Source organism: Lontra canadensis, unplaced genomic scaffold (assembly GCF_010015895.1).
Source record: "Lontra canadensis isolate GAN:19392208 unplaced genomic scaffold, GSC_riverotter_1.0 scaffold72, whole genome shotgun sequence".
NCBI classification, from domain to species: domain Eukaryota; kingdom Metazoa; phylum Chordata; class Mammalia; order Carnivora; family Mustelidae; genus Lontra; species Lontra canadensis.
The window spans coordinates 5,868,739-5,891,427 of record NW_022631066.1 but is presented as its reverse complement, the minus strand read 5'-3'; the positions used below and the strand labels follow the sequence as shown (position 1 = coordinate 5,891,427).

Below are 22,689 nucleotides of genomic sequence, written 5' to 3'. Positions count from 1 at the left end.
CAATTTTCATTTGTCTGAGAAAGTGTTTATTTCTTCTTCATTTTTTAAAGATTCTATTTATTTTAGAGAGACAGAGAGAGTGCACACATGAATGTGGGGGGGAGGCAGAGGGCAAGGGAGAGAGAGAGAATCTCAAACTGACTCTGAAGTGAGCATGGAGCCCTATGTGGGGCTTGATCTCACGATCCTGAGATCATGATCTAAGCTGAAATCAAGAGTTGGACCCTATTAAAGGCAATCTTCATTTCTGTTATAGTGTTTTGTTTTGGTCTCTAGTATTTTTTATTCTTTCTTAGAATTTCCATCTCTCTGACTACATCATCTATCTTTTTTTTGCATGTTTCTACTTTTTTTCCATTAGAGCTCTTAACTTATTAATTATAGTTGTTTTAAATGTTTAGTCTGATAATTTCAACATTCCTGCCATATCTGGGTCTTGTTCTGATACTTACTCTTTCTCCTCAAACCCTATTTTTTGTTTTTTGCCTTTCAGTGTGCTGTCTAATGTTTTGTTGAAAGCCAGACATGATGTGCTATATTAAGGGAATTAAGGTCAATAAGTATTTAGCATGACCTATTATTTTTCTGTAGCTAGAGATTAGACTCTCTACTTTTTGCCACAGCTGTAGATGTTTGAGGCTAGAATTTCATCTGTTATCCTTGTTTTTGTCTTACCTGTTGTCTTTGGGTTTCCCTAGAGACATCTTAAATTAGGTCTGAGACCTACAGTTCTTTGGATAGTATTATCCTATTATTATACAGGACGCCCTTTGAAGTGAGTTGTGGTAAGTTTTAAGGAGGAGAGGAGTAACATTCTAGAGTCCTATGATTAGTTCTCATTCTTTTCATGAGATTGTTCCTCAGTTACATGACCTTTAAAGGTGCTTCCTCCTCCAGCCTTAGGTGAGACAGGAAGGAAGGCTAGAAGGGTTTGGATCTGGGTATTTTCCTCCTCTCATGTGTAAGACTAAAGCCTGCTGGAGTTGATATTTCTCTTCTCCCAGGTCAGTTAGGTTCTGATCAAACTCCAGTTAGTAAGGCAGTGATGAAGTTTTATTTTTTTTTAATATAAGCCTTGCTATTAATAGTTAAACAGCCCAGTCATTTTTACATGTCTCTTTCCCCAAGACTACCCCTAGTAACAATACTAGTTTAGGGTTTCATCTTTGTGATAATCCATGGAATTTTGCACATCCTATCACTTAGTCATAGCGCAAGGTAGTGACTGTTGGTATATGTTCCACCTCAGTTTCTGAGCAGAATTCCCCAACTCTAATCTTTGACTTCATTGAGAGAGTTTTTTCCTCCAGCTTTTGTTTGCAGCATTCAAGTTAGTCAGAATCTAAGCTACCACAACTTGGGGCTGATCTGAAAGTTCCAGAGTTCTTTGGTGTCAGCCCTACTCATCACTTGGTAGAATTGTTCTTTACTTATCTATTGAGATATTTTATGTTGAAATTGAGCTGTCTCAGTTTTTGTAAAAATATGTCTTTATCTTATTTATCATTTCTTTGTGTGTAAGTTAGATGTGTTAACTTAAAATTGTATTTTGCCTAAAAGTCTTCCATTTCGCAGCAAAGAAGAGTTTTATCTAATTTAAATTCATAGTTTTAAGAAACTATAGGAATATTCACTAACTTACACAGAAATAACACATTGGAAACCATTATTGAAAAGCAAACCATTATTGAAAAGCTGTAAGAGCATAGAAATATCTTTGTATCTCTTCATTATCTATATTACTAAATTTAAAAATAGTGCAAATTGGTTTTAAGTATCAGATGGGATAAAATTGATTGACAATATTTTTATGTAGTACAAAATCCATACCTGAAGTTTAATGGAACTGTGGTATCTGATACTTCCATGTGGTTGGGTAAGAAAGAGGGCTGTTTATATTCCCTTAAACTAAAAAGATTTTTCTACAGCTAAGAAGTAGAAAAAGTAAGAGGGGAAATAATTCTGGGAAGAAAAGTGAGGAATTCTTGGTTAAAGAAAGATTGCACTGTGACATTTAAAAGAAAATGATGATAATTTTGTAGCATGAGATTTTTATATCAGTCAATATCTTTTTAAAAGAATATTGAATTGAAATTTCCTAATTTCAGGAACTAGGAGCAGATTTCAGTGCATTTAAAAATCACATATAGAAATGAAAGCCTATAATTTGTGGTTGACACAATCATTTTAAAACATCATATCCCTAAAAATAATGAATGAATAAATAAGTGAATGAATAAAACATCCTGTCCCTTCAAGTAAAATATTTGTCTCCCAAGCCTGATTTTGAAAAGTCCACAAAAAAATAATTTTGTTCAAACAGAAAGCAGCTCATTTTTTTCTAAATTGCTTCCTTTTCCTTTATTTTTCAGGTTACTATATCTGGTTAGGAGCTACGGATGCTTCTACTCTTAACCATTTAGACAGCAAAGCTTATTTAAATAGCTCTCTGTGTCACTGCCTGGGCAAGAGCTGCCATCTTCAATTTTATTATTCCATGGAAAACAGTGTTCTGAGAGTAGGATTATACAATAATAAGGTGAGAAGAAACTTATATTTATCTCAAATTCATTTAATAAGTGAAATTTCTATTTTAGCAACTTGTGTTTCTCTTTCTCATTTGTGTGTAGGCTTTAGGTATTCTTTAACTTGACTTTATTTGGTATACCTTTGAAAAGAAATATTAAGAACCTGGTTTAAGACCTACTGTCATGTAGGTATGCCTGGGTGGCTCAGTTGGTTAAATGTCCTACTCTTGATCTCAACTCAGGTCTTGATCTCAGGTTGTGAGTTCAAGACCAGTGTTTGGCTCCATGATGAGAATGGAGCCTACTTAAAAACAAAAACAAAAACAAAAACAAAAAAACGCTATCATGTAGAAAATATAATGTGACAATTTGTACAATATTATTTTACAAAATCGTTAAAAATTCATGAAAGTATATTAAAGAAACTATAGGTCTAATAAAAATGAGATATTTGAGATTCTGTATTATTGGCTCATATTGACTTTCTGATGGGATCTGTTTTGGATTTTAGATCCATATATCACTAGAGCTATAGTTATGATGGAAACAAATTACTTGTTATGGTACCAGCAGATACAATTTTAGAGACTGGTAATTACTGATTAAATACAAACAAATGAGTCATTGGAATGGGCAAAAATGGCTCACTGGGTTGAATGAAAGTTGCAGTGGTTATGCTAGCAAATAAAACAAATCTAAGCTTTTTTTTTTTATATCTAACTTTAACTGAAAACAATCCTTCACAAGTGGAAAAATATCAGAGGCACTTTGAGAATTTCTATTGTGAAGAAAATTTATTTATAGATGGAATTTTTTAAAAATCACAGCCATAAATAGTGGTCGTTCTAGCAATGGGAAACATTTGACAATAATTGCAGGAATTCTGAAAGGAAAAAGTAAGATAGTAAAAACATCCAAGTCAGATTCTTTTGGCTTCAGATGCTTTGAATAAATCGAGTTGAAACTTCCTCCTCATATCGGCCAGATTCATTTTCCAACAAAAGTTTATTTACCATCTATGCTTATCAAGTATCACAGACCATCTGTCAATAGCATTTTCTTCTGTTCTATTTGCTTCTGAAGTCTGAAACACCATCATAATTAATCCTTAGATATGATCTATTAGCTGCCTATTACTGGGAGAACTGAAAATTCAAAAGGGATTCTCTCTCTCTCTCTTTTTTTTTTTCCTGGTTCTATCACATCACTGTTCTTTTTTTCTTTTGTATCATTTTCTTCATGCCCAGTCTTTTTTCTTCTACCTCTTCTTTTCCAGAACATACACAGAGTTCTAAAGCATGAAATTAGAGGAATAGGCTCGTTAGATGGCCTAATATAATTTGTTTTTATGGATGAGATACAATTTCTAGCATTCTGTAACTATGTTATATTTTGGTGACATTTTTATGGTAGCATTTGACAGTAGAATAATTTTTTTTAAAGATTTTATTTATTTGACAGAGAGAGAGAGAGAGATCACAAGTAGACAGAGAGGCAGGCAGAGAGAGATGGGGAAGCCGGCTCCCCGCTGAGCAGAGAGCCCAATGCCAGGACCCTGAGATCATGACCTGAGCTGAAGGCAGAGGCTTAACCTACTGAGCCACCCAGGCGCCCCTGACAGTAGAATAATTTTGTTGAGTTTATATTATAGTTAAAGGTTCCTTAAAAAATATATGGTCCTGGGTGACTAGGTGGCTCGGCTCAATCAGTTAAGCATCTGCCTTTGGCTCAGGTCATAATCCCAGAGTCCTGGGATTGAGTGCCACATCAGGCTTCCTGATCAGTGGGGAGTTTGCTTCTCCCTCTACCCTTCTCCACCCTGCTTGTGCTCATGTTCTCTTTCTCTCTCTCAAACAAATAAATAAAGTCTTTAAAAAAAATATATGTTTCTATGATAGTACTTTTCACATGGCAGGTAATTACTATTCTCTGAATGTTGAATGAGTTATCTTAAATTTGAGTAGAAATTTGTTCAATATAGCTCCTAATCCTAAAGATTATTTTAATCTACCCTGAACATCAGTGATGGATTATAAACTTTGGGACTATATAAGAAAAGATTATAAACAAATTGACTTCAGATACCACATCATAATAATATGAATAGAATTATCAGAGCTCCATCTCCCACATTATAAGAAAAGAAGTTAGTCATGGAGAACTGACTTAATGTATTAATTAGAACTGGTGGGGGCATACATCTCAGAGCATTGAGAGATGTTTTGTTTATTAGTTTACCCAGTATTCTACAAGGCAATCTCCTGTTTTTTTCTTTCATACTATTGGCTCTGATCTCTAAATATAATATATAACATATTGGTCACCAATGGAAAATCTGCATCAAAATACATTTAAGTTTTAAGCTCATGTTTTATCACAAAGTTAAAAAGGACTCCAAACCTATCGTTTAAAAAATTAGCTCTTCATGAAATGATCATTTAAATCTTCCATGAATAGAATATAGAAAACAACCCTTAGGATATGTGCAGATAAATCAAGAAATACCTAGGAAGGATGCTGAAGGTAGTTTTCTTTATTTTCAGAGGACATCAGACCTTGAGAATTAGATAACACAGGTAAAAGACAAGTTGTTAAATAAAAAGTTGACTCTGTTAGGATCAGCTTAAGTGTGTAGCCGTTCTAGTTTGTACCATATCACCATCCTTGAGATTAGGTCTCTATCTTCTATAAAATAATAATCTTAGCAACAGCCTATCCTTTATCCTGAAGAGAGTTTCCACGTCAGTGAGCCAAGGATAGTGAGGTGCCCAGCTTGTGGTACCTTTTAGATAGTTAAAAAAATTTTCCATTGACAAATAGGAAGAACACATAGCTGGGGCAGGGAAGAAAATGCCTTAGAACATATCTTTTCTCATATGATACTGTTTTTATTTATTTATTTTTAGATTTTTTAAAATTTATTTGATAGACAGAGATCACAAGTAGTCAGAGGTAGGCAGGGGCAGGGTTGGGGGGGAGCAGGCTCCCTGCCAAGCCGAGAGCTTGATGTGGGGCTCGATCCCAGGACCCTGAGATCATGACCTGAGCCGAAGGCAGAGGCTTAACCCACTGAGCCCGGCACCCCTGATACTGTTTATAAAAAGGAACGCCATCATAAGCTTTCCTCAAAGGAAAGTCTTTTCCAAAGTACATGTTCCTGTTCCTGCATTTAATCAAAAGTAGTTAATTTGTTTTAATTTGTTTATTTGAGAGAGAGAGAGGGAGAGAGCAGAGAGAGCAGAGCAAGCGAGAGAGGACATAAGTAGGGGGAGGGGCAAAGGGAGAAGAAGAAGCGGACTCCCTGCTGAGTAGGGAGCCTGATGCGGGACTCCATCCTAGAACCCTGGGAGCATGACCTGGACAGAAGGCAGATGCTTAACCAAGACTGAGTCACCCAGGCACCCCTCAAAAGTAGTTTTAAAAGAACAAAAACGATAAGCTGGAAATTGGGACCTTTGATTTCTTCACTGGCAGAGGGAAGGATAAGCTCAGGTCTCTTAGGAGATAGAGCAATTCTTTCCTTGAAAGGTAAAATGGCATTATCAATCCTAGTCTAGGGGAATAAAGATACTTAAAAATGATTGATTGATTGATTGATTTTAAGATAATAGAAAATTAAAACATCACTTGAAAGTTTTTTCTGAGCCGAAAGTTTCTTTCTTACATGGATACCTGTTGAAAGTAACTAGGTAAGAAGAGTCTGAGAGTTAGGACAGAATAAAATAAAAGCTGCTTTTATTTAGTTGAAGTAAACTCTTTTTCTTTTTCATTACTTGTGTTGTCAGACAGGAAACTGTGATAAAAAAGATCTGTATTTCATAACATACCATTAACTTCGAGTACAAAAAGCCATTAAGTTTAGAAAGAATTCTGCTCATTTTTCAAAAAAATGTAAACACATTCTTCTTCTGGTAGAGTAGAGGGGAATTAATTAGTCATTGTGAAAAAAGAGCACAAATGCTCTAAGTTATTTTCATAAGATGAAAGTGAAGGGACATGATGAATGCAACTTGCCAAGCCGTGTCACTTAAAATGTCTGTGCAAGAGATAAGTGTCTCGTTGCTAAATAGTTGAAGTTGCATAGGAAATTATTTCAAGAAAAATTAGTTGTGTGTCCCAACTGTGTATAACTCCACTTCCTCCTGAAGTGACCCAGAAGCTCTCAGCCGAAAATACGTCTACCATGGATGTTTCACTGTCTTGTCGAAGTCTTAACAGTTGATATGAATAAGTAATAAAATGAAGTACATTTTAATGGGTTTAGACTATCTTCTGAAATATTTAAGACTTGGAAATTGGAGTAGACATCAGAGGGTAAAGGACTAAGTTGAGAATAGATTCATTTTTAGAAAATGTTGGTTATGAATGAAATAAGTGAAGCTGAGGGGAGATTGATGCTTGCGAGAGTCTGAAAAAAGTCCAAGTGTCATGTGTCATTTGAATTACAATGAGATGTCACCTTCCAGTGCTGTCTTCTATCCTACAGTAGAAGGAGGGCACAGTCTCAGAGCTCAACCTGAGACATATTTATGCCACTGCATTTTCACTATACTGATACACACAAAAAAATCAATGCATCTGTTGGGTAAATATTACAAACAATCTGGGCTGTCTTTACCAAGGAAATGTCAAATGAACTTATATGTTTGGTAGAATCTAAAGAATTTATTATTTCAGAGCATAAAAGCATGGACATAGACCATAAAGCACAATAAAATAGGCAAAACTTTGGACTACATTATGGAATTTTATTAAGTATCTTACCTTATAGTGTATAGTAGAAACATAATTTTGCATACACTTTGCCACCTGGAAAATGATCATTTCACAGATGCGTGACATAGCAGACTCTAGACGGCACAAAAAGGTCTGATAGAATGACAAGAGAGTCAAATAGAAATATAATCTCCAGAAAATAACTGTATTGTTTGGAACTTGGAATGAATTCTCCCATGGGGGAAATGACAAGAGAGTCAAATAGAAATATAATCTCCAGAAAATAACTGTATTGTTTGGAACTTGGAATGAATTCTCCCATGGGGGAATAAAAAGGTATGTCAATTTATTGAGATTGTGCAGAAAAATATATCTGATAACATTGTTTTTTTAAACTTCCATATTAAGTGTTTGCCTGTCATTTCTTTTCTAATGTCTTGACAATATAATAAAATGTAGTAATGTTATTGGGACCAACATTAAAGTAGCTGGCAGTATGAATTCCTATTTAAATTTGTATTTTTGAAGTACTTTATTTAAAATTCTTTTTAAGGGGCACCTGGGTGGCTTAGTGGGTTAAAGCCTCTGCCTTCAGCTCAGGTCATGATTCCAGGGGTCCTGGGATCCAGCCTGCATCTGGCTCCCCTCAGCAGGGAGCCTGCTTCCTCCTCTCTCTCTCTCTCTGCCTGCCTTCCTGCCTACTTGTGATCTCTGTCTGTCAAATAAATAAATAAAAATCTTTAAAAAAAAATAAAATTCTTTTTAAATGTTTGTTCTGTCCTTACTTGCCATCATAAAAAAATAAACAGATTTACTATATAGATATGCTTTATTTCCTTATTTTTTTAAAAGACTTTTTTTTTTTTTAAGATTTTATTTATTTATTTATTTGACAGATCACAAGCAGGCAGAGAGGCAGGCAGAGAGAGGAGGAAGCAGGCTCCCCGCCGAGCAGAGAGCCCGATGCGGGGCTCGATCCCAGGACTCCGAGATCATGACCTGAGCTGAAGGCAGCGGCTTAACCCACTGAGCCACCCAGGCGCCCCTTAAAGACTGTTTTTAAGGTTGAGCCTCTGCCTTTGGCTCAGGTCATGATCTCAGGGTCCTGGGATCGAGCTCCAAATTGGGCTCCCTGCTTGGTAGGGAGCCTGCTTCCCCTTCTCTCTCTGCCTGCCTCTCTGCCTGCTTGTGATCTCTCTCTCTGTCAAGTAAATAAATAAAATCTTAAACAAAAATAAAGACTGTTTTTATAGAGAAGTTTTAGGTTCCTAGCAAAATTAGGGGGAAAGTACAGAGATTTCCCATTTTCCTCCTGTCCCCACACATGCAGAGCCTCCCCTTTACCAATATCTTCCCTGAGAGTGGTAACTTTGTGATAATGATGAACCAGCATTGACCTGTCATTATCACTGAAAGTCCATAGTTTACATTAGGGTTCTGGCTTGGTGTTGCGCGTCCCACGTATTTGGACAAATGTTTAATGACATATGTCCACCCTATGTTATTGTACAGAGTATTTTCACTGCCCTAAATATCCTCTGGGCTCTGCCTTTTCATCCTTCCCTCCCTCCATTTTATTGTTCCTTTAAAAAAGGTTATATACGGGACGCTGGGTGGCTCAGTGGGTTAGGCCACTGCCTTCGGCTCGGGTCATGGTCCCAGAGTCCCGGGATCGAGTCCTACATTGGGCTCCTTGCTCACCAGGGAGCCTGCTTCTCTCTCCACCTCTGCCTGCCTCTCTGCCTGCTTGTGTGCTCTCTCTCTCTCTCTTCCTCTCTGACAAATAAATAAATCTTTAAAAAAAAAAAAAGGTCATATACATTTTTACCAATACTTTAGGCTTCCTAGTACTTGGTGTGGTGCAGGTAGGGTAAACTCTACTGAAATGTAATTGAGAGAGTACATATGGAACCATGAGAGTAGAATTTGGGGAATGACTAATGTCGTTTCATTTGAATTGAAGGAAGAAGTATTCTGGATATACAATACATCATCTGACGGAAAATGGGTGAAAGCAGAGGTGTTAATACCAGAAAGCCTGAAGACGTTTAAGGTACAAAATGGAAAAACAACTATTCTTTTATATCATAAGTTAAACTTGTAGCTTTGCAGTAGTGAATTTTATCACCCATAGCTAAATTTAAATTAGGACTTAAATTAAGGATGTAGATTTGTGTATTTGGAGAGAACAATTGCCTACTTCCTTTCATTGTACTTAGCCTTTCCCCAGCCACATTACTCCTGTATAAAGCTTCTTCATTGTACATGGGCTCTCCTCCTACCCTCTCTAACCCCAGCACCATGCATTGCCAACAAGGAAGAAAATGTCATTACGAAGCAGATAAAAAAATAAATTGGTATTGAAAACCAGTAAAAACCATACATATGTTTTGAAGGCAGTAATTCATATCTTTATAAAATATGGTTATATCTACCTGTGCAAAGATATATCTGAAATATCTGAAATATACATGTGCCCAGTGGGAATATGGTCTCTTAAGAAAATGAACTTGGGAATTTTGTATTGTATATAGAATTGAGATTGTGCAGAAAAATATATCTGATAACTTTTTTTTAGCTTTCATATTAAATGCTTGTCCATCATTTCCTTCTTTTCCAATATCCTAGCAACATTGCAAAACGTAGCAATGTCAGTGTGATCAACATTTAAGTAAGTGGTATTATTGTTATTCATAATTTTACTTTTGAAGTGTAGAATTTTTTTAAAATTTCATTCTTTTTTGTTATATGAAGAGTGTATGAATATGCTTATGCTGGACTGTGAGTATAAAATAATAAGACCGTACATGTGGCTCATGAAACCAATTTCATTCCTTTATGGTAATATCACATATATACATTTTTCTAGGTGCTGAAAGGAGAACCCAAATGATACTGAACTGTAACCCATACAGATTTTAGAATCCCATTACTGCTGAGATTGGAATTTCTGAACCATAGCATTTTTGTATTAATCACAGCGAAGTTGAGGTTTATATCATAGCCAGTTGAATTAATATTTGACACTATTTTAATTTTCTAAGCTGATATTTATCTTTATAACTTCTGAAAGAGGTACGAAATGATTGGAGTTTCATTCTTTAATATAAACTGAATATTAAAGTTGGTCTTGTTATCAAGTTTTATCAAAGATAAAACAAAATAAAAAGAGAGTAATTTGGGAGTTATTCTAGATTTCCAAGTGCATATTAAATGTAATTAACTTTCAATAATAGCACCTTTTTCAAATCTAAGTTTAAATGCATCAATTTTTGAAACCCAAACTAGTGTCATTTTTGCATACCTAATCTCTTGCTGCTATAAACATATGTGGCTGTAGGTCCAATAATTTATACTTAATTATACTATGATATTCACTATGGGGAATGTATATAGCAGCATATAGGTTTCCTATTATTAGATATGATTTGAATATAGTATCTTCTGGACTAAATTGTTAAATATATTTGCAAACTGAGACATAATCCTTAACAAATATATATATATATTTTTTTTTTCCCCCTCATATTTTTGCAAAGGAGAAAACGTATCCAGAAACTTTCAGCTGGAAAAAATGAAAAGGAATTAATCTTTCTTCCTAGTATCTTATTTATACACAAACAATACCTAGTTCATTGCTGTTCAATAGTATTTTTTGTTCTAGGGGAAAATGTAAGTATCTGTGCTCTCGGATATGGTAGAAGGTAGGCATGGAAGACTGCTGAGCACTTGCAAAGTGACTAGTATGGCTGAAGAACTGAATTTTAATTTTATTTTAGTTAATTTAATTTGAAATAGCCCTTTGTAGCTGTGGCCACCCTATTGGACAGGAGAGAATTAGTTATGTGGTAAAGTCGGCTATTCTCCTTCTGTCTGGTGTTAGCCAACCGTTGCTCTTGCTGGAACCTCAAGGATCCTTAATACTTTGATATAGTATTTTACATTGGACTAGCAAGGATGGTTGTTTCACTTGCTAATGTTGCATACCCTCCAAAAAAGCTAGTAATTTGACTGGAGAATATGAGATTTATTTCTTTTCATTGGCACTTCTTTGATTATTAGAGAAATTCTTCTTTTGTGAAAATAGATTTTTATATTTAGTCTTTTATGTTTTCTGTTCATCTGTTGTGTCCCTTACTATTTGTCTAACCTTTCCCTGCCTGCATTTCAACACTAAATGCAGTACTTTAAAAACCAGATGTAGTTATAGCTCTTGTTGTATAAGTAGTGATAATGCTTATTGTTTTTCCTGCATGTTAAAGAGAGCCATGAAGATGATGCCCAAGTTAAAAGTTAGCAGGCAGGGACATGGCCCATGGTTTAAGTGGCATGTTGTATTTCATTGGATCATGAGCGGTTTCTCAGAGGCCTCTGTGGATCTATTGTGTCCATATCTTTATACTTTTCCCCTTGGTGACATATATTATGGATTGCTGAACTTTATTAAATGTAGGGTTTTTTCCATTCAGATCAACTACACATGTGAGTCAGGTTTCCCAAGTAGGAACTTTGGTGGTTGTATTTGCTGGCTCTTTTAATAGGTATTTGTTTTGGTAATTATTAAATGTCAATTATTCCTTTTTGGACGGGTCCTTTAAAGGAGATTATAAACTCATAAATTGTTCATGTTTTGCTTTTTTAAGATTATATTTGAAGGCACTCTTCTGAGCCAGAAAGGTTTTATTGGGCTGGATCAGCTCTGGGTCTATGCCTGTGCACTTGCCCCACGCAGAAGGCTTTGCCCTAAGGATGAGTTCACTTGTGCCAGTGGCCAATGCATTTCCCAAGAATCGGTCTGTGACTCTCAGCCGGACTGTTCTGATGACAGTGATGAAGACCCAACAACTTGCTGTAAGTGAATTAATGGTTTACTTGTTCACACGCTCACATTCATAACTGTGTTTGGATTTAAGTCTTTTGATTTGAGTGAGTTAAAGTTAGTATGTATCACATGAAATGAATACACATTCCCGCCTACAGCTATTAGCACTGTCCTTTGGGGTGGTCTCTATGCCAATATAGACTTTGGTGCTTTTTGTTAACACGGCAACATGGGGTGTGTGTGTGTGTGTGTGTGTGTGTGTGTGTGTGTGTTTTGGTTAAAAAGGAAAATGGGTGGGAGAAGGAACCTCTTTATACTTTTCCTTTGGGAGACATATATTATGGATTGCTGACCTTTATTAGGTATAGGGCATCTTCCATTCTGACCTCTTATGTGGAAGGCTGTGGGGAGGGGTTAAGAGGAAGGGCTGTCACTGCCTTCTAGGCAGCCATGATGACTATAGAAATCATGTCAGCCATGGTTGGATTCGTGCCTGGGTAAAATTTAGGTTCAACAGCTGCTTTTTAGGACTTTTATGGAGAGTCTTTGATAGGAGTGATGACTAGAAATCCCATTATTATTCAAACCTAGTTGTATTTGAAAGGAAATATAATTTAATTTACAGCCTACATGATGGTTCTCATCTGAGGTAACTTAGCAACTAAGATACTTGTGTCTCTTTGGAAATGATGGATTCTAACTAAATGAATCCAAATCCCATATCACAAACAAGTGGGTTTTCTTAATTATTAAAAATTTGACATTTATTTTGCTGCACTGTTTTATTTTAGTGATGTGTGTTGTTGAACAAGAGAAAAATATTGCAGCAAGATAAATGTGTCACCTTTTTAATGAGAAGTTCTTTGTACAAAATTCTTCTGTTGATGGGGAGGGATTTTATTAAGAACAATAGAAAGGGATACAGGAAAGAGGAGATGAGTAAGCCAGGGAGGACTCCTCTGCCTGTTTGTAAACAGTACCATTAATTCCTCAGACACCTAGTTTTAACACTAGTCGTAAACAAAACAATCTACTTCTCAATATGATCTCCGTGGAATTTTTGGGTGCTGTCTTTTTTCACTCAAAAAAACATGTGAGGGCAATTCACTATCTCTAAGATGAGTGTCAGTTTCTTTTCTGTGCTTTAAAATTTCTCACAATTTGGTCCATTTCTTTGGAAAGAGTCACCTTTCTAATGGTTTGCGTTATTCTCACTTTAACTGAAAGTAAATATATTTCCTCTTTTCACTTGTACATATTGACACTTTTTTCTCCCCCCACCCAAAGGGTTCTTTATCCTCTCCTTTTAATTGGTTTTCTTAATCAAATTCCACCTGGAGTATTAGTAGATACTTTAGCATTTGATTTTGAACATATTTTCCCATTTCTCTTCCTCTGTTGAAGTTTCATTGGTTACATATTTAGGATTTTTCCAGTGGAGTGTATCTTGACATCATTCTGCTATTTGCTTTTTTTTTAATGAAGGATAGATGTCCATGGTTATCAACAAATAGTGTGTTTAATTTTCAAAATTATGTAACTTCATTTGAACAAAGAAAATGAAGGTTGCTTGAAATCAACTTCATATAGTGTTATGATATAACAATGTAGCCATATTGCATATTATAAAATATTTATGTATTTTGATGCATGTTTACCTATATATTTTGATACCAACATGAGTATTTCATGTCAATATTTGTACAATCATGTTTGTTTTAAGGAAATTGTTTCTAGAACAATGGAATTATTTGAATTGATGCTACATTATTTTCTGCATTAGGATATTTAATACATTTGTGCATACATACACATGCTCATGTATATTATTACTAAATAGGAGAAACTTCCCTTTAAAATTCAAAACCACTTTGAAACATTCTACAATACTTTAAGAAATATACTTCATTTATTTGAGAGAGAGAGAGAGAACATACACGTGTTCAAGAGTAAGGGGGGGTAAAGGGAATCTGAAGCACTCAGTGCTGAGTGGGGAGCCAAGTGCAGGACTGATTTCCCCACCCTGAGATCATGACCTCAGTAACTCAACTGAGCTACTCAGGCCCCCTGATTCTACACGTAGTTTTAGGTTTGTATTTTACAAATTGAATTTGTAAATGCAAACTCTTTTTAGAATTCCTCAGTTCGTGAAGCGAATGAAACATGCTTGTATACCTCCTTCTTATCCCACTTTAGGATGGATCTCTAAGACTGTAGCTCATACATGCAGTTTGAATAGCACCAGGACTACTTACTGGAGACTCAGTAATATTGACTGATGGATGTTATTAGTTGGTATTGTCAGCGTGCTTGTCCCCAAAGGCACACTCACTCAGGTATTTTTTATTACCAAGTGCCTCTTAATTCTAGATACTTTTAATAAAAGTAGTTGACAGCCTTTAGCCCCATGCCTTTTCTGAGGCAGTTAATTGGAAGTGAAAAGGAGTGTTGCTAGAGTTTTGCTACTGTATGTTGTGGACCAGTAGCATTAGCATCATCTGGGAGCTCTTTTGAATTACAGAACCTCAGGCTACATCACAACCTTACCGAACCAAAAGTTGCCTATTAACAATGTCTCAGGTGGTTCCTCTGCATATTAAAGTTTGAGTACCACTGTGCCAAATAACCTTCATAAATGAAAAGACCGCTGAGAGGAAAACAGATGGCATATATAAAGTAGACTCAAGGCAGGGCGCCTGTGTAGCTCAGCTGATTGTCTGCCTTAGGTTAGGGTCATGATCCCAGAGTCCTGGGATCAGCCCCACATGGGGCTCCTTGCTTGCTCCTCCCTCAGCCCCTCCCCTATACTTGTGCACTTTTTCCCTGTGTCGAATAAATAAATAATTTATTTTCTTTTTTCAAATATTTATTTACCTGACAGCTAGAGAGAGACAGCGAGAGCAGGAACACGAGCAGGAGGAGTGGGAAGAGGGAAATCAGGCTTCCCTCCGAGCTGGGAGCCAGATGCGGGGCACCATCCTAGGATGGTGGGATCACGACTTCACGCGAAGGCAGATGCTTACGGACTGAGCCACCCAGGCGTCCCTAAATAAAATCCTTTTTTTTTTTTTTTAAAGATTTTATTTATTTATTTGTCAGAGAGAGAGAGTGAGCACAGGCAGACAGAGTGGTAGAGGGAGAAGCAGGCTCCCTGCGGAGCAAGAAGCCCGACGCGGGACTCGATCCCAGGATCCTGGAATCCTGACCTGAGCCGAAGGCAGCCGCTTAACCAACTGAGCCACCCATGCGTCCCCCTAAATAAAATCTTAAAAAAAAAAAAGTGGACTTAAGGCAAACCAGCTGGCAGATCTTTAACAGAAGCTAAAACTCCTGTAACTAATTCCTAAGAGCATCACTACACCATCAAACGATAAATTTTTAAAAAGCTTTATTGAGGTATAATTGACATACAATACACATAATTAATGTATACAGTCTGAGCTTGGAATACGCAGACATCTGATCTTTATCCTTCACCTCCAGAAGTTTTCCTATGTCCTTTCTTTTTGGAGAAAGGACACTTAACGTTGAGATTCACCCCGCGAACTTGGTGGGGCACCACGTGTGGCCGCACAGGTGGGGAGAGATGCCAGACGGTTACTTGTAGCTTGGCGTGCGCCCCTTGCACTTACCTGTACCTCTGCCCCCGCCCCCTCCCCCCAGCGCCCTCCCCTGCCCGCCCCCCAGGCCGCCCCGGCGGGGCAGCGGGCCGCACCTGGGCGGGGACTCCCTCCCGCTTCCTCTTCCGTGGCCTCGTGGTCTTCGCGGGCCTCCCGCAGCTGGGGGCCGCCGACTACTTGGACGGTTACCAGCGGGCGGGCGCAGCTCACGGCCCGCCAGCCGCAGGTGAGTGCTCCGCGCGGTTTCCGCGGCGGCTACCCGGCTCTGCCCGTGACCCCGCGCCGCGAGCTGCGGCTGTCGTGTTCCCTGGGGCGGCGCAGGCTGCTGTGCACGGCCCGCGACTTCGGGCGGCGTTCGGGGCTCCTGCCCGGCGTTCGCGGCTAGGGCGGGCGGCCGCGGCTCGGCATTCCGGCAGCACAGCGGCGGCCCCGGGCCCGAGCGCTTCCCTCGCGGTCGCCGTGTGCTCGCGTGTGGCCTTCTGCCACCGGACCACCCCTAGGAAAGGGGGCGAGGCCCGGGCTAGCGAACGCGGGCCGGGGGGGGCGGGTACGGGGAGGCGGGGCGGCCCCCGCGGTGCGCGCCGGGGTGCTCGCTAGGCGAGGTGGGTGGGAGGACCGGGGATCGCGGTGACGCGGGGAGCCGGGCCCCTGCGAGAGACGTGGGCGCCACCGACACCCCAGCCCCGAGCAGCGCACCGGCGCTTCCAGTTGGTACGGTGTTTATCGCTGCGAGCGCTGCGGCGTCCGATGGCACTGTGCTCCGGTGTGGGGTGTGCAGGGCGGTTCAAGCAGTTTTGCTGAACTTGTCAGATCTTAATAACTCTTCCCGACTGGAAGATATCACCTGTCAAAGTCGTAAACAGACTAGATGCTCCTGCTCAGGAAGACTTCGCCGCTCCGACCCTAGAAGTCCCTGTCATTGAGATTTGTGTGGGAGTTTCAAACATCTGTGACCGCAAATATATCATTTAAATGAGTGTGAAAAACGGTCCTGCTGAACGTGTGTTAGTGAACAGACAAGTGAGTTTTTTTTTTTTTTAATGCCCCTTTTCTGCCTCTTTGGAAAATAATTTATGAAAGGTCATATTTTCAACAAAGCCTTAAATAAAAGTATTGCAAAGCAATTGAAAAAAATGCACAATACGGTATTGTTGACAATAGGCTGTGTGCTGTGTGAAATTCTGAATTAATTCATCTTGCATGGCTGAAACTTCATACCCATTGAACAGCAACTCACCATTTCCCTGTACCCCCCAGCACCTGGTAACCACAGTTCTATTCTCTGATTTCAGTAGTTTGAGTATTTTAGATAGGTCATGTAAATGGAGTCATTATGCTAACTGAAATAAAGCAGCCACAGGACAAATACTGCCTAATTCCAAGTGATAAGTGCTCAACAGTTATTAATATGCTCCTGTATAAAATAGAGGCATTGCATTGCAATGTATCTTTACATATTTCTAATAAAACAATTAAGATATACCTTGTCCCAAACATATCTAAGGATATACATTGGCTAGCTGAATAATTTACATATAAAATGTACCTAATCTCCAGACAGGTGCCACAATATAGATGAACATTAGACATTATGTTAAATGAAACAAGTCACAAAAGGATAAATATTGTATAATTTTACTTATATAAGGTGCACGGAGGAGTCAAATTCATAGAGACAGAAAGCAGAATGGGGGTTGCCACGGGGTAGGCGGAGGGAAAGACCGGAGTTGGTGTTTAATGAGTATGGAGTTTGACTTTGCAAAGATGAAGTTCTGGAGATGGGGGATGGTGATGGATGTACAACAGTGTGAATGTACTGAAAGCTGCTGAATGGTACACTTAAAATAGTGAAAAATGTTAATTTTATGCCATCTATATTTTTCCACAAAATTTTAAAAGTATATGTGTATTTTTCAATTATGACATGCAAAAGGACTGTGTGTATGTTCCAAAAAAGATGGAAGGATGGATAGATCTGTGTTCAAATCAGAAAGGTGTGGGAAATTCTGAAGGAGGAGAAGTTCTTTTAATTGTTGGGTTTTTTTTAAAGCTTTTAAAATGCTAATACAGAGGCACATGGGTGGCTCAGTCAGTTGAACATCTGACTCTTGATTTCAGCTCAGGTCATGATCTCCGTGGTTGGGATTGAACCCCTGGTCGGGCTCAATGCTCCGTGTGGAGTCTGCTTCAGATTCTCTCTTTTTTCCTCTCTCATTTCCCCTACTTGTGCTTTCTTTTTCTCTAAACGAATAAAATCTTTTTTAAAGATTAAAAAAAATAAAATACTGTGCAAATGGTGACACTTCACAGGAGAAGTTGGTACAATGTTCAGGTGAAAGAAGCTTAAACCAAGAATTCGGGGAAGTACATTTAATGTTTACTGTGATGCTGTCTCTGAATGTCTTTTATATTTTGAAAAAAAAAATGCTAAAAATTTCCTGTACACAAGGGAAGGAACGTGGGAGAAAAGATCCTTGTAGTTTCTCAATAAGTATTAACAAATGTTTATATAATATCATTTTAATATCTAGTAGATGCTTATTGAATGGAACATTCCCCATTTATTCCCATATATTTTTCTAATATAATGGGAAATTGATTTATTTCTGAACTAGAAGATTCATAAATATTTTAATTTTCATGATCCAGAAAAATTTTTCACAGCTGTCACAATGAATTTTTTTTCTTCTGCCAATATGCTGCAGTGGTTAAATATGCAAGAGAAGGCTTTGTCATAATTTTAAAATATTGCTCTGATGAACTCAGCAAAATTTCACTCAAATTATGAACAGTGGCATTTCTCATGCTCTGTTTAGAAATAGTGAAGTGTGTTCTACAATCAGAGAAAGTTAAAATAAAAGCAACCAAATAATTCACTGTAGTGAATACATTCTACTTATAATATGAATAGATGATTTTTTAAGACTTTATAAATATTTAGCATTTATCATAAATGGTATTAACAGCGTTTATTAGTGTCTAGAATGTGTTTGGTTCTCCCGGTTTTCTTCAGATATTTATAACTACACCTTAAACTTATTGAATTATGTAGGGAAATTTTAATATAAGAACCTAAAATTTGGTGACTGAAATTTGATTTATATTTTATAGCACAATTAAGTTCTAGAATCCTTAGCTTAAAAAATGTCCTTTGAAGTATATTGGGGTAAATGTCATTGGTAAAAACAGCTGAGCCATTCTCCAAGATTTTTATAGAGATGACTGCCTGATTTTACTTTCATGTATTTTTAGGGTCATGAATTTTAAAGACTAATTTTCATTTTTCAAAGGACAGGGTGTTTCATGTTTTGCAGAAAGTGCAATGATTGACATTTTACCTGGTGAAACATCAGATATGGAAAAAAGCAACTTTTCTCCTAAAGCCGCATTTCAGCATTTATACAATCCAAAGTTATTTTGTCTTGACATCTTTGTATCTTTGCAGTTCAGTGACCTAGGAACAGTTGTGAAGAGCCGTGGAAGAATTTGGTGATGCTTGGGTCACATTGTACTTTCCATCCACCCTTACTAGTCTTACTGCCATTTTGTACCATTGCTTATTTGGGGAATAAGATGGTTACTTGTTCCTTCATTGGTCACCTGCAGTGAATAAGATTGTTATTTGCACAGATTTATTTCCTTTGTGTATTAATACATAATTTTTAAAAAAGATTTATTTATCCGTTTGAGAGAGAGACAAATCTCAAGTAGACTTGCGCTAATCGCAGAGTCCCACATGGGGCTGGATCACACAACCTTTAGGTTACAACCAGAACTGAAGCCAAGAGTCAGAGGGTTAACTGACTGACCCACCCAGGTGCCCTAATATGTAATTTATAGCCTGCAACAGGACAATATTGAATTGATTAGCCAAACAGGGACACTTGAGTGGGGGAGGGGGAAGGCATTCATTATTATGCTAGGACAACAGGCATAAATTGTGGCAACCCAGATATGTGGTTATCCTACCCATAGAAGATTTTCTATTCCAGGAAAGTGTTTTCCGGGGAAGAATTAGGGTACCCTTGGAAGTAGGTGGAAGGGTTCCCCGACCAAGTCCCAAACCAAGAATTTGGAACCTTTAAGCAAATTTCAGTGGTCAGATATGTACTTTGAGTCTTGTGTATTTCTGGACTCTACCAACTGACTGAGAAGAATTCTGAGGTCACTTAACAAGTGGCAAGGTTCATAGAGAACCAAGGAACTAGACCAGAGGATTTTCCGGATTCCTGGGGAGACCGTCACAGCTCATCATTGGTGCTTAAGTGTATGTCAAAAAACAGAGACTCTTCTTTGAGGAGTGTCAGTAGTATCGTATGAACCCTGTAGGCAGAGCTGAGTAAAGAAGAACACATCCAGAAGCAGTAGATTTTCAGTTAGGTGTATGGGTGAGTGGCATTTCCTTGCATATTGATTCACCATTAGGTGATACACAACATCTTTTCCTTATTATACTGTACTTAACTCATGTTTATTTTGGGGGAAACCCATTTAAGTGAGAATACAGTATTTGCTTATAAAGGAAAAATAATGTATCCATTATATGACTGTCTAAATCAGCATAGCTCTGAGATCTAAATGTTCCCATGTAGAGAAAATTTAAGTGGTAGTGTTACTTCATAGTGCACTTTAGTATTTTAAAAGTTGACATGTTAGTGATGAACTATCTGGTCATGAAACCAGGCATCCCTGTTTATAGAAATCTGAAGATCCTTTGATTATTAAGATATAGTGAGCTTTTGCAGTATACTGGTCAATTTGGTCATATTATTAATTTAAAAAATATTTATTATTTATAGAGCGAGCAATCTGGAGGAGGTGCAGAGGAGAGAGGGAGAGAGAGAAGCTCAAGCCGACTCTGAGCCTGACATGGGTCTCGATCTCATGACTCAGAGGTCATGACCTGAGCCAAAATCAAGAGTTCGACGCTTAAATGACTGAGCCCCTTAGATGCTTGGATTTGGTCATATTATTGAAAGTTGAAAATAATGATTAGGAGCAGTTTTAAGGTGATAGAATCTCTGGTTTTGGGAGGCTTCACAGTATGTAAGCTTTGGTGTCAGATATTCCAAAGCCTAGATGTTCCATTTACTAAATTTACCACAAACAAGTTGCCTAGAGTAGCTTTTCTCTTTGGGGGATGATTACCCTTACTGTGCTGGGATTTGAAAGGACTAATGGTAATATATCCAAAAAACCTGACACGTACTGGGAGCTTCTGGTAACATGTCTGTTGTTCTTATTACTAAAGATAATAGTGTTCTGATCCTAGGGAGCTTGCTAAAACTTCAGGTTTGTTAAAACCTTGGGGGTATTCTAACCAAGAGTTATTTCATCTCCCTTCACCTGGTATTATAAAAAAGCTTATGCATGGAAAGGAATATGTAGAAATAAATTTTTATGTTACGTTAATTTATTCCCCAAGCTGTTATCTAAGATAGTCTGATACTCTGATTCTTATTTTAGCCAAAGGGAATTTAAGCACATAAAAATTGATGTCTCAAAAGCACAAATCCTGTTGTTAGAATTTTTAGTTTATGGCCCAATGTTGCTCCTTTTTTCTCGCAAATTTGGTGGCAAAGCTGGTAAGGATTCTGTGAGGCTAACTAACCCCAGACACTGACTTAATCTAGAACTTATTTTTTTTTTTAAGTTATTTCATTTTTTTTCAAGTTTTTATATAAATTCTAGTCACCGTTCAGTGTTAAATTAGTTTCAGGTGTAGAATTTAGTGCCTCTTCAGTTACATACAACACCCAGGGCTCATCAGAAGTGCACGCCTTAATCTCCATCATCTGTTTAACACCCCCGCCCCCATAACCCTGTTCTTTGTAGTTAAGTCTGTTTCCAGGTTTGCCTCTCTTTTTCCCCTCTCCCATATATTAATCTGTTTTGTTTCTTAAATTCTATGTATGAGTGAAATCATACAGTGCTTGTCTTTCTCTGATGGACTTACTTGCTTTGCGTTATACTGTCTAGCTCTATCCACGTTGTTGCAAATGGCAAAATTTCATTCTTTTTTATGGCTGAGTAATATTCCATCATATATACCATCCCTTCTTTTTCCATTCATCAGTTGATGGACATTAGGGCTCTCTCTGTAGTTTGGCTGTTGTTGATAATGCTGCTATGAACATCAAGGTACATGTATCCCTTCAAATGAGTATTTCATATCCCTTGGGTAAATACCTCGTAGTTCAATTGCTAGATCATAGAGTAGTTCGATTTTTAACTTCTTGAGGAATTTCCTTACTGGTTTCTTTTATTTTTTTTTTAAGATTTTATTTATTTATTTGACAGATCACAAGGAGGCTGAGAGGCAGGCAGAGAGAGAGAGAGTAGGAAGCAGGCTCCCTGCTGAGCAGAGAGCCCGATGCGGGGCTCGATCCCAGGACCCTGGGATCACGACCTGAGCCGAAGGCAGAGGCTTTAACCCACTGAGCCACCCAGGCTCCCCCTTACTGGTTTCTTTTGTGATCAATTTATTTTTTTTTTCCTTTAAAAATTTTATTAACATATAATGTATTATTAACCCCAGGGGTACAGGTTTGTGGATCGCCAGGTTTACACACTTCACAGCACTCACCATAGCACATACGTTCCCCAATGTCCATAACCCCACCACTCTCTCCCTACGCCCCGAACCCCCAGCAACCCTCAATTTGTCTCTTATGGTTTGTGATCAATTTAGACACTTAAGTATTTCCCAAATTCTTAGTTGTGTTTTAAGAGGGAAACAAAAGCAAAGTTCAAAATGTTCTAATTTACCTGCATTTCCAAAGTGGCTAGTCATTTTATTTATTTATTTACTTATTTTTGAGAAACTGTTAAAAATAGCATATCAGAATGGATACCAAGGTGCCAACCTCAAACTCTTCAGGTGTCCAGAATCAATTCCCCTCTCAAATGGATCTTTTTAAAACTATGAACTCAGCAGGTGAATCCTGTTAGTCTTGGCCAGTGCATCGGTTAGTCCCTTGAAGAGCTCTAGTTTCACCGGGCA

General features: G+C 37.9%; 1 protein-coding gene across 1 annotated transcript in view; it reads left to right on the top strand.

The window, feature by feature from the left end:
• MALRD1 (MAM and LDL receptor class A domain containing 1) overlaps positions 1 to 22,689 on the top strand; it is a 736,704-nt gene that overhangs the window by 66,607 nt on the left and 647,408 nt on the right. The window contains exons 8-10 of the mRNA XM_032880867.1: positions 2,373 to 2,539; positions 9,208 to 9,297; positions 11,888 to 12,095. Of these exons, the coding sequence (XP_032736758.1) occupies positions 2,373 to 2,539; positions 9,208 to 9,297; positions 11,888 to 12,095 (465 nt within the window). The remainder of the gene's footprint in view (positions 1 to 2,372; positions 2,540 to 9,207; positions 9,298 to 11,887; positions 12,096 to 22,689) is intronic.